This window comes from Epinephelus lanceolatus, chromosome 14 (genome assembly GCF_041903045.1).
Source record: "Epinephelus lanceolatus isolate andai-2023 chromosome 14, ASM4190304v1, whole genome shotgun sequence".
Classification (NCBI taxonomy): domain Eukaryota; kingdom Metazoa; phylum Chordata; class Actinopteri; order Perciformes; family Serranidae; genus Epinephelus; species Epinephelus lanceolatus.
In genome coordinates this window covers 8,146,170-8,158,249 of record NC_135747.1, presented here as the reverse complement: position 1 = coordinate 8,158,249, position 12,080 = coordinate 8,146,170, and the positions used below count along the sequence as shown (strand labels likewise).

The 12,080-nt window shown below is 38.7% G+C and overlaps 1 protein-coding gene across 2 annotated transcripts in view; it reads left to right on the top strand.

Annotated features, from left to right (window-relative positions):
- gpr39 (G protein-coupled receptor 39) overlaps positions 1 to 12,080 on the top strand; it is a 74,665-nt gene that overhangs the window by 39,083 nt on the left and 23,502 nt on the right. The window contains exon 2 of one of the 2 annotated variants that reach the window (XM_033618172.2): positions 10,327 to 11,735. The exons of the other annotated variant lie outside the window; for it this stretch is intronic. Coding sequence (XP_033474063.2) covers positions 10,327 to 10,823 — 497 coding nt within the window. The 3' untranslated portion in view covers positions 10,824 to 11,735. Of the gene's footprint in view, positions 1 to 10,326; positions 11,736 to 12,080 lie in introns of those variants that run through there. 2 annotated transcript variants of the gene reach the window in all.

Genomic DNA, 12,080 nt, shown 5'->3' with positions numbered 1-12,080 from the left:
ACCAAATTGTAACAGTGACAGTAACGCTGGATTACATGCATGAATCATTTCCTGTGAATCCATCATGTGTGCGAAGGCAACTAGAATCCTGCATGGGAATGCACTAATAAAAACTACTATATACTAGGTAGTACCACACAGAGATGTTGACATAATGTAAATACTTTGAATGACTATTGCTGAAAAAATCATGACCATAAAATGTAACAAAACTTGGGGGGAGAGAAAACATTAACCCTTTGAAAGTTAAAAGGTTACATCTTTATCTCCAACTTTCATGGCTGCATGTAACATTGAGGCCTTTAAAAAGAGTTCTATAGTCTTTTTCCTTTTTTTAATTTTTTTTTTTACCACATTTAATGATGTAACATGTTTACTTGAAACAAAGGCTCAACTTACCCTGTTCTCCCCCACTGTGCACTGCATCATAGAACTAAGAAGCTCAATCACACACTCTAATTACTGCAAAGACAGACAATTAATTGTTCCGATAATCTGGTTTAATTGCTTTCTAATTAGCAGACAGTTATATTTTGCCCATGGTGTGGAGACTGTAAGTCTTTGTGTAGTATGTGTGTGTGTGTGTGTGTGTGTGTTTGATTGTGTGTCAGGGAGCTTGGGGACACCACAAATGAGACTGCAGTTTTGAGGCAGGCGCGTTCAGCATGACAAGAGTGGAATTATAATAATAATAATAATAATATTAAAGATTTATCAACAACATGTAAGTGCTTCACAGATATCCAAGTGTGGATCGAACACATACACACTTTCAGCTTCACACACTCCTCATTGCAGGGACGTTACTGATCTGTGCTGACTCAGTGGCAGTTTTCCAGATGAACGCCTAGACTGTGATCAATGAGCCGACATGACAGGTAGAACCAAACAAAAAAAAAAAATCCATCTTAAAGAAAGATACTGCCATTTCATACATGGGCTATTGCCTTGATCAGAGTAAGACCACCAATAATAAAAGCAGCCTTGTTGGCTAATCAGTATCAAGCTGCATCATCCCTCTAAGTGACATTTTAGAGGCCTATTTAAAGTTTGAACTTTGTAATTTTTAAGAGCCAGAACTAACTACCAAAATGCATCATTCCTCCAAGTTTTATAGAAACTGAAAAAGTGGAGCTTGTGATACTGATAATATCTTTATTGGACAGTTAGTATCATTTCTAAGGATGGTAGGGTAACGATGGCAAGTTTTCATCAATTGCCCATATAGCAGGGGTCATCAACTACATTTGTCCAAGGGCCAGAATTTTATGAAGCAGACACTGCAGGTGCTGCAGTTTCAAATAAAAAAAAGTATTTAGGCCTATTTAGCCTATCATTGTTTAATATTTTCACTTTCTTTCAAATACAGTGTTATTTTTTTAGGATTTATCAGCATAAACAGACTCCTTAAAACATGGGAAATCCATAATGATAGCTAGATACCTAACTAGAAAATGCTTTCAGACCTCCGCCAATGAGGCAGTTCACTGAGGAGTGATGGTTAAAATCTGTAATTATGGAAACATGATTGCAGAATGCAGTCCTGATTGACAGGAAATATTAATCAACTTTAACTGGTTTTGACGCTATTATGCAGGATCCTGATCGGTGGAAAATGCTTGCAGGAAGCAGGAAGCAGGAAGAAAAGCCTGCTGAATTGTTTGACAGGCAAGCAAAAATGTCACTCCTAAGGAGCCTGAAGCTGAATGTTGATGTAGAATATAGGTGCTTAATAAAGAATGGACTGAAAGTATTCATTAATCTTACTAACTTTCAGTAACAGTAAACCTCATTTGCAATGAAACGATTGATATTGCAGAAGAAAACAATCTCAGGCGTCATCATCACACAAGGCTCAACACATATCCTTGGCTATTGATGACTCTACTGACAACACTGATATATCCCAGTTATCCATTTTTGTAACATATTTTGATGAGGCTTGGGTTCCACTGGGAGGTAATACCACCAGTGATATTATCTTTGGAAAATTGGAGGAGCTATTTAAAAAGGCATGGTTTATTGTTAAAAAAAAAGTCGACCTAATTGTTACAGATGCATGGTCAGCAAAAACTGGGGTCCAGTGAGCACAACTGAAAATGTCGCTCCCAAAACTAATGCACTTCACTGTCTCATTCACCAAAACGTGCTGTGCGCCATACTAAGTGGGGATCTAAAACAGTTTATGGACAAAACAGTTAAAATAATTAACTTAATCAGAGGGAATTCAAGTAAGCAGCATCACCTGTTCCACAAATTTGTGCTGGAATCTCAGGCTACTCATGGTGACCTCTTACTCCACACTGACATGCGCTGGCTGAGTAAGGCAAAGCCTTGGAGCACTTCACTGAACTCAGGGATCGAGTTGTGGATTTCCTGAAGCAAAATTAATCAGGAGCAGCTCACCGCACATCATGCAAAACAGAATACAAGTGCAACTTTGCATTTTTAAAAGATGTATTTTTCCATTTTAATGCACTCAATCTGCAACTACAGGGGAAAGAAAAAAATTCATGGTGGGTTTGGTGGAAAAGCTTGATGCCATTGAGAAGAAACTGGAGCCATTTCACACAGATTTGTAACCAGGGAGGCTGCTGAACTTCACCACACTGAAGACAGTAGGAGTGAAGAACGTCACTGACAATATAAAGGAACTCATCACACAGTTGAGGTAGAATTTCTCTGGCAGATTTGAAGACTTGGATCAATTCACCACAAGCTGCAGTGGAGAATTCTGCTCCATGGTGCTGAGATCTTGAGCATTTTTTTGGGTAGCTTGTCTCAAGAGATTAGACTAAGAATATGGCAAACTTAAGTAGTGGCTACGTTTGTGCTCACTGTGGTTGGGTCAAACTAAACATGCAAATCTATGTTCTCAAAGATAAATACTATCAAGATGCATGAGAGAACCCATTGTTAAACCACTCTTTGGAGGCCATTTAGTGTAGTAAACTGGAGTTTTTGAAAGCTGCAATGTTCCAGGACTAGAGTGACCAAGTTGGTGGGTCTGGGGAAAAAATAAACCCCTGGCCGCTTGTGATGCATATTACCAATCATATTTGCAAATTTCAAACTAGAGAGGAAACATTTAGTCAGTCTACCAAGTAGTTAAGCAGCAGAAAATCAACCAGCAAAATATCTGATAATCAGTTATCATTTAAATTGGTAGAATTGAATGAAAAAAAAGCATTTGTTGGTTGCAGCTGTTTCATGTCAGGATATGCTGCTTTTCTCTATCATTGTCAATCAAATATCTTTGGGTTTTAGACTGTTAGTCGTAAATAATAAGCAATTGGAAGGATCCATCTTGGGGTTTGGGACATTCAAATTTAAATCACCACAAACTAATTGCGACATAGTCAACACAGGGGCCTTCATGGCCCTTTTAGGTTTGTTGTCCTGGAGCAGTTACCTGCTTTTCCCAACTGATAAGCCTTGCTAAAGGGCAGAAAGTCTCAGAAAGAAACACAGGCAACATATTGTCTGCTAATAAGCGTATTGCATCTAATCTCTTAACAAACATTGTCCACTTAACACCTAGCATAGAAGGCAAAACTGGAGCTGTGTTTCAGGGCACTTGAATCATGTAACTCCAACATTCACTTCCTTTTAGCTCTGGTTTTGTCTCCAGTAACTCCTGTAAAAATGAGGTAAACGACTAACTTGCAACAGCAAATACATTTTGAGACCAATGTAATGCTGCCCGTGGTCAGTTTTTTATCATCATAAGTAGGAAATGTTAATTTATTGTATCTGGAAAGTTAGTGTATATATTGATAAACTCCAATTCTTTCACTGAATTTAAATTGTCTTTCTGCAGTACCCTCTTGTGGTAACCAAAGCCTGATTGTTTTTCACAGTTATGTTGAATTGAATTGAAGGCTACTTTTGTAAATTCTATAGCCAGTGGGATGAAAGTGACAGTCAACCCCAGATTCATCCTTGTTTTGGAACAAGCTTTGTCCACTTGGCATTTCGCCTTGCTATATTTGTGTGTTTTTGATGCTGTGTCAGTGGTTTTCGTAGCTTCCTCTTGGAATGAGTGCTTCTTACCGCCTGACACCTAACTCTCGACCTTACCTTCACCCTATGCCAAGGAACATTACTAATATGAAGAAAATAAGTAAATACAGGCAGAGGGGCGGCACTGCCATGCCTTCACCATATAACTAAAATTATCACTACTGAATAATTACAGGCCATTAATCTTTCTAACTAAGAGTGTGAATTTTTGGAGCAATGGACCTTTGCAGCAATGGATGTTTGTTTTCGGGATAACGCGGTGTTGAACAAATGGGCTTTCAGTCCAGTGGGACATTTATCGGACTACTGGTGTTTTGGAATTTTGGGCTGTCAGAAAAATGGAACGGCACCCTGAGGGCAGGGCTCCTGCAGATAAATACACCAACACACACTTCTAGTTGGCTATTAATGATGATTGAGAGGGATTGCTCTGTATGAGTATACATTGCCATGGAATGTAATCCAGGCTTAAATTCTCAAGAAATGTATTTGGCAAAATATTATAACAAATATAACAAAGTACTTATATTCATTCATTATCTGTAACAGCTTATCCTATTCAGGGTTGCATCCAGCTGACATTGAGGGTTCACCCTGGACAGGTTGCCGGACTATCACAGGGCTTACACACATAAAGACAGACAACCAGTCATGCTCACATTCACACTCAGGGGCAATTTAAAGTCACAAGTTAACCCAACCTGCATGTTTTTGGACTGTGGGAGGAAGCCAGAGAACCCAGAGAAAACCCATGTTGACACACGGAGAACATGCAAACAGAAGGGCCCCAGCTGGCTATTTGGTTCTAACCCAGAAACCTGTTACTGAAGTTCCAATGTGCAGCCCAAAATTATTAAAATACAAATGTAATTTATAGGTAATTTGCACATGTTTCTTAGTATAAATAGCTGTCTACCATTGTATAGCTGGGTTGATAGAAGTGGTAACACTCTACGATAGTGCATCTCGGATGTAGAACCAAAATAATTAGCTAAAAAACACTAAAAAGAAGCTAACAGCTGTGTAGAGTTGCAGAGTTGGTTGCAGGTTTAAAGTGGCTTCAGCAGGAGGAGCAAACTGTTACACATTAGGGTTAGTGGTTTAGTCATTATGGTTAGTCATTTGATTCACCGTTGATATCTGAAACACCAAAGAGTTTAAAAATAAAAAAATGATGCAGATCTAAAACTGAATAAAACTGACCTTTAATGATGATGCCTCCTTGCATGTCAATCCATGTAAGTTTTTAAAATGCCAGAGCACATCATCCTCCCACACTGTGTCAGTGGTGCTGTGTATATGACGTCATGTTCAAAAGAAAACTGCATTTAAATACAGCGTCCCCATTTGTCCAATCAGTGATATTTTTAAATGCTGGAACATAATGTGATGATGTGTCATATTCCAGGTTTTGTCAGTGCCATCTTAAGATTGTTTTGATGGAAGCGTGTGTGGACACAGTGTCATTCAAATTTTTAAAGATATGACTCATGACATTGATAAAAAGTTTATCTTGACAACAGGTTATTTTTCTTCAGCAAACATGTTTTACTGGTGGGACCTGACAGGATGGATCTAATAGGATTTGACATCTCTCTCTGCACATAAACTTTTATTTAATGCTCAATAACAACTTCATGTTGATCCTTCATTGCCATGGGCTTCTGCTCCAGCTGTAAATGTCTCTAAAACACCATGAAAGCTGAGAACACTTTTTATGAAAAACATCACGCATTTTGACATCAAACAGCCTTAGAATCAGCCAGCGTTTGTCCCCTCCTTTGTCTTTCATTTTACTTGTCTCTCTTCACATTGTATGTTGTGCATTTGTATTCCCAGCTCGTTCATTTTCCTATTTCAGTCTCTTCTCCCCCTCATGACTCGTTTTCATCTCAATTTTCTCTGTGTCTGTGTCGTAATATCTCTTTCTGTCTCTTCATTGTCCTCACAAACTTTGCTTTGACTCAGTCATTAACAGTGATGAATATCTTTCCACTATAAAATGCAGTACTCATCAATGACATTTTATTTTATCGATTTCAAGTCGGCATGGTACAACTAGCCTTAATAAACAACACAATAAATCCAAGTATTGTTTTTTGTTTTTATCCTTTTCTATTTTGTCTGTGCTTAGTGGGGTTTAATGAAAGGTTGTCACTTTATTGTAGGACTTTTCATTGCCATTACTTTTTCTCCTTTTATCTTTAATCATTAAAATAATAATTGAAAGGGTAGTTTCCTATAATGCAGTGTGCTATATTGTCAGTGTGATACACATGACTGTGGTTTGAGTGTAAATATGTGTCTTTTTAACAGCTGCACATAATGATAAAATCTTGAGATGTCTTTTTGTTTGGAGAGGAAACTATCAGGATCCATACCTTGACTCTGCTTCCATTGTCATTACAAGGACCTTACCTGAGTACATTACCTCCTGAACTGAATCCACAAAATAATAATACATGACAGCACCAGTTAAGATATAAGTGTAAACCATGCTAAGTTTTTATTTAATAATGTAATACAAAATAATAATTTAATACCAGTTTACTGGCACTGAGTCGAGACAAGTAAGATATTTATAAAAATCAATTTTATTTAGTCACAGTAGCAGGAATGTGAGATTAACACTACTCTAAATGGGTAGAAGCTGAAATTGCCTATATTTACTCCACAGTATCTCCTGAGTTCATGAGTGAAACACTACTAATACAGGAATTGAACCCTGGCTATACAACAAGCTAGAAAGTGCTCCAGGAATGAGTCCTAAAACCAGAAATGAGTTAGCATTTTGGCACTTCTGGTTCCCTCATCTCAAAGTCAATAGATTTTTTTAACATTTCTTCGGTAAGTTGCCTGAAATAAGGTCTGTGGTTAACACAAGCTTGAGCGAATATGTCAGTAAATACCCCACTTGTGAATTTTGAATCCTTTATGTGTCTTTAAAAAAAAAAAGAGGTTCAATCCAATGGAAAAATCACACAGTGACAAGGCAACCAGGGTGATGCTAACTTCCATGTTGGCAGACAGAAAAACTTAATTCAAGCACTCTATAGCTGCAGATAGCTAGCAATGAAACATAAACGGTCAAATGCAACATCAAATATCAAACACTGGACATAGAAAATGAAAATACTAAAGCTGGCGATGAAAACAGTTAATCAAGAGAAAGTGCAACAATGCCCGTTGCAGGCCTGATATTGTCATCAAGCTCACTGAACTACTGTCCAAATATCACACACATGCTCTCCAACATGGCTGCTAGCTAGCTAGCTGGCAAAGATTCAACTAGATGTTAATCCTTAGTTGATTCAGTGGTACTACTTATTTCTTACAAATAGAGTTGAAGGTTTTAGGATTTAGTGGCATCTAGTGGTGAGATTTCAGATTGCAACCAACAGAACTCGTTTCTTTTTTTTCTTTTTTAGACTCCGATGCCATACAGTAAACATATTTGTTTAGAAACTTACAAAGTGAACTGTTGCAATTGTCGTCATCTTTTTTTCTCTTACCCATCTTTCCAAGCGTGTGAAGAAGCCTAGGCCTTAGGTAATATAAAAATGCAGAAGGCCCTCTCAAGAGCCAGTGTCAGTATCTGTTCTTAGCTACTGCAGAAACATGGCAGAGTCACCTGGTGAACTCAGTTGAAGACGACCTGCTCCCCTTGCAGATATGAAGGGCTCATTCTAAGCAAAATTAAATGAAAACACAACGATTCTTAGTTTCAGGTGACTATACACCAATGGTAATTGGACCTGTAGTGGAATAGTGCCTTTCTAGTTGTTCAACCAATCAAAGGTCTTTTACCCTACTTGTCACATTCATCCATTCTCAACCTGCTGAGCCATAGCCAGCCAAAAAAATAGTTAGATACAATCTCTGGCAATAGATCCCTCTAGATCCTACACACTGCACCTTTAAAGTTAGTCAGACACAGTCTACACTCATTGTTACCCAGGAGCATCTCAGGGTTTTTTGAGCTTATACAAGTGATTGTAAAACTGATATTCCTGATACTTTTACTAGGCTGATCATCACCAGCTGTTGCTGCTGTTCGATGTAGAGTGGAATCTCCTCCAATAAGTTCCTCGTCTGCCCTGTTAGCACAAGCTAATCAATTACTAATACTGTCTCTTGCATCTTTGAAACAAATTAAACTTACACATTGGCCCAAAGCAATCAAAGTTTGCTGAAGATTGAGATGTAAACAAACATAAAGTGGGAATTTTACCACCCACACTTAAATCTCAATGAGGAGAGCTCTTCTCAGGAGTTTTTCCTCTTTTTTCAGATGACACTGGGATAAATAATTCCCTCTGGAGTCTTGGATGGCGTATTCTAAATAAATGTGTGGCTATCTGTGTTCCACAGCAGGAAGTGATGTCTCAAGCCAGATCATTTTGTAAATGTTTAAAGGCTGTTTGGTCACATTCTAATACCCATTAAAAACACTGCAGGGAAAACGGATAAACACCAGATTAGAGAATGAAGATGCACATGATTCAGACATGACAGAAAGATAAGTCAACGGGTCGGTTAAGCAGTCAGACACGCCAGCCTGTATCCTGGAGATCAGTTCACTGTGGTTCACCTCGGTGAACAATGTAGAGTGTACTCAAAGGTACGTCTGCATGCAACCTATTTAGGAGAATCTGCAGTACACGTAGAAACTGGAATGGATTGGGAGAATAAACATTGGCAGGTATAATAGGCCTGATTTCAATCACAATCATTTAAATCAATCTCATCTTCTCTCTACTCTGACTCACCAGAAGTAGGCTGTGCCATGAACCTGCCATTGGACAGCTACTTTGGCCAGCATTCTCCCTCCCTCTATCTACATGTTACAGTTTTCAAATTCCCCTTTTATTAAAGGGAACAACAACCTACGAGCTAACAACTTACATACTCAAAATGGCAAGTTTTAAAGAAGAGTTGGTTCATGCAGTAAGACATGCCTTTGTTCTTTTGGTGATTTTTTGTGAAGATCTACAACAAATAAGACTCTGATCCTATGATCCGTTTTCTGGCACGACCAATCAGATTTGATTTGTCACATTATTGTATGCTGGCAGCGGCATGCACCAGTCCCATCCATTCCACTTCACATGAACCTCTGTGATATTGTCTGCAAGAGCCACATACAGCTAGCAAATTGTCTGTGGTTTAAATGGGTTCAGTAAGCTCCTCCAGAGCTTAAGTATAGTCAGACTTTCCCTTTAGAGCACAGATTATCAAATTACGCTTTTTACTGGTAAATGTTGAATCAGATATAGTCAACATATTTTGGTTGCTGTTTTTTGTGGCATTTTCATTTGCAGAGAATTAGCCATTTTAATGACAGTACTTGCCTCCCTATGTGCAAATGTTCCACCAAAACAAGTACTGCCCCAACACTATTTTGCCAGAATACTGTCACTGCATCCTGGGCTTAGATCTGCTGAAACCTATTGTGATTCGTTTAAAGAAATACAAACAAGCCAGAGCATTTTTTTTACCCCTATTGTTTTCTTCCAGACTTTTCTCTAGCGCTGAGACAGCACTGTGGAGATAGGTCTGGCTGCCCAATATCTTCCTTCCAAAGGAAGAGAATGATGCTGTCTGTGTCACAGGGCTCTGACAGGTTGGTGATAGAAGAGAACAGTCTGATGCCAAGACTTCAAGAACAAACGGGTGTCATTGTGCAGAGGGCTCAGAATTGCTGCAAGTTCAAACAGCGCCCTTTAAAAGATTTGATAGCAGAAAACACCTTGGTAAAGTGATGCCCAGTGTAAGGAGTGATAATTAATGATGTTTAGTTAAGTAAGGGGCCAAACAGACTTTGGGAGCCACATGCCAGTTTCTGATATTAGATGATGGCGCTTGGATCGACAGCAATAAACAGTTTTTGCCTGCAGAAGAATTTTTGGGTCCTGTTGCTTCCCATCCTCCCAACCTGTTGTACAGATTCAGAGGTGATGATTGTGCAATGATTGTTATTATCAGCCCTCCAACTGCAGCTTAACTCCCACAAGTATTTTCTACATTGACAGCATAACTGTAACCCTCCTAATGAAATCTTGTATTTTCTTACAGTACAGTTTGACATATTGGGAAATACACTTATTTGGTTATTTGCCGAGACACAGATGAGAATATTGGCACCACTGTCATACAAGAGATTGCTGTCAATCTTCTCAGAGCGAAAGCAAATAATAGTATTTCCCAATTATTAAACTCCTTCAATTTCATAATTTTTCATGGCTGTTCTCTTGTTTCTTCTCATCTTTGGTGTTTCTGACTTCTTCTCTGACTTTTCCTCAGGTCTAATTGTGGGATCCTTGATGGTATGCTGGCTTCCAAACCAAATTCGTCGTCTCATGATGGCTGCTGTGCCCAAGTCCCGCTGGACTACTTCCTACTTTCGGAGCTACATCACTCTCCACCCTGTGGCTGACACCTTCTTCTACCTCAGCTCTGTCCTCAACCCGTTCCTCTACAACCTCTCCTCCAGACAGTTCAGGGAGGTTTTTGTCCAGGTGCTGCGTTGCCGCCTCACCATCGAACATATCAATAAGCGCACCGTGCAGAACTCCCGAGCTGCTTCTGCACGCTCTCTCCAACCCCTGCTGATAAAGTCATTGCGTCGCAGCAGGGCAAACCGCCCCAACCTTACACAAGAGAAAACTCCCACCTTTACAACCTTTCAGAGTCAAAATGACTCAGGAGTGGCTTCAAATACCCAAACTCTTAGCCTTACTGAAGAGTCAGACTCAACTCTCAAAACAAAGAGAGATAACCCATCAGAAACTGAAGTATAATGTGCTGTACAATTTAATGGGACACAGTGAACAGTAAAAACAAAGCAAGGATGCTTGTGCTGTGCCATCACAAACCGATAGAGATATTCTTTATACACAGTAAACAGAGTACAAAGTGTTATGTCAGGAATTTCATTAACAGATCATGCTCAGCTGACAGTTTGGCACAATAGCAAGCTTGATTGGACTCCTCAAGTGTGAAATTGTTATCAAGTCAGAAACTATTATACAAAAGCTCAAATATTCAGTTAAGCATGAAGACCCTACAGCTTGAGTTAAAGTTAAAGGTGCCCAGTGGAGTTTATGGCCACTTGTGGTGCTTTGAAGCTCTATTTTAATGTCTGGGTCCTTCTGGTATTTTATATGTATATATATATGTGTATATATATATATATATATATATTCTCAGAATCGCAAATGTGCAGTGCATAAAACACGCTCCCAGGAATAGCACTGAGATGTCAGGTGATTTTGGCTTAGAAGTTGGAATAGCAGGTCACCTGACATGCACTGACCTAAAAAGACTTTTTTTCTGTACACACACAATATAAAGGCAATAGCTGTAAAATGATAAATAAAACACCCCCAAATCACTCTTTATACAAGTATTATCAGAATTTGAGCTTTAAGGTCCATCAAATTTTAAAAGACTGGAAGAGCAGTAAATAAGTAAATCATTTTGGGGAACCAGCAGGGATTAATTATGCAGTGGGCCAAAAAATTTACCAGCCAAATAACGCCAAGAAAACTTTTTCCGTGTATGCACACAGTGAGTGAATTTCATGAGAATGAACTGTGGTATTTTATGCCTTAAATAATTAATCAGATGTCCCAGTGATATAAATGTCCACGCATGCGCATGAGGTTGATATATTGACTAACATAAAAAATAAAGTATTTGTGTATCCTGTATCATGTTGTTGGGAAAGTTCATTTATTAGCCACTTCATAGACACATTTTTGGATCTGATGGCCCTATCAGCAGGAAAACATCTCAACATTTCAAATCACTGTTAAAAAAGTAAGACAGTTGTGTAGTGGGACAGGACAGGGCTATGGTTAAGATTTGGGCAGGTTTAGACACAAAAATGTTCCATTTTGGAAAAGATCATGATTTGTGTTTAGATATCTAGTTAAGGTGAGGGAAACATTGATTTCAGTAATAAACATGTGGCTAAGGTTAGAAAACGATTGAGGTCATTGATAAAATAAATGAATGTTTCTTGATATGAAATGGGATACTCTATGACAACGTCA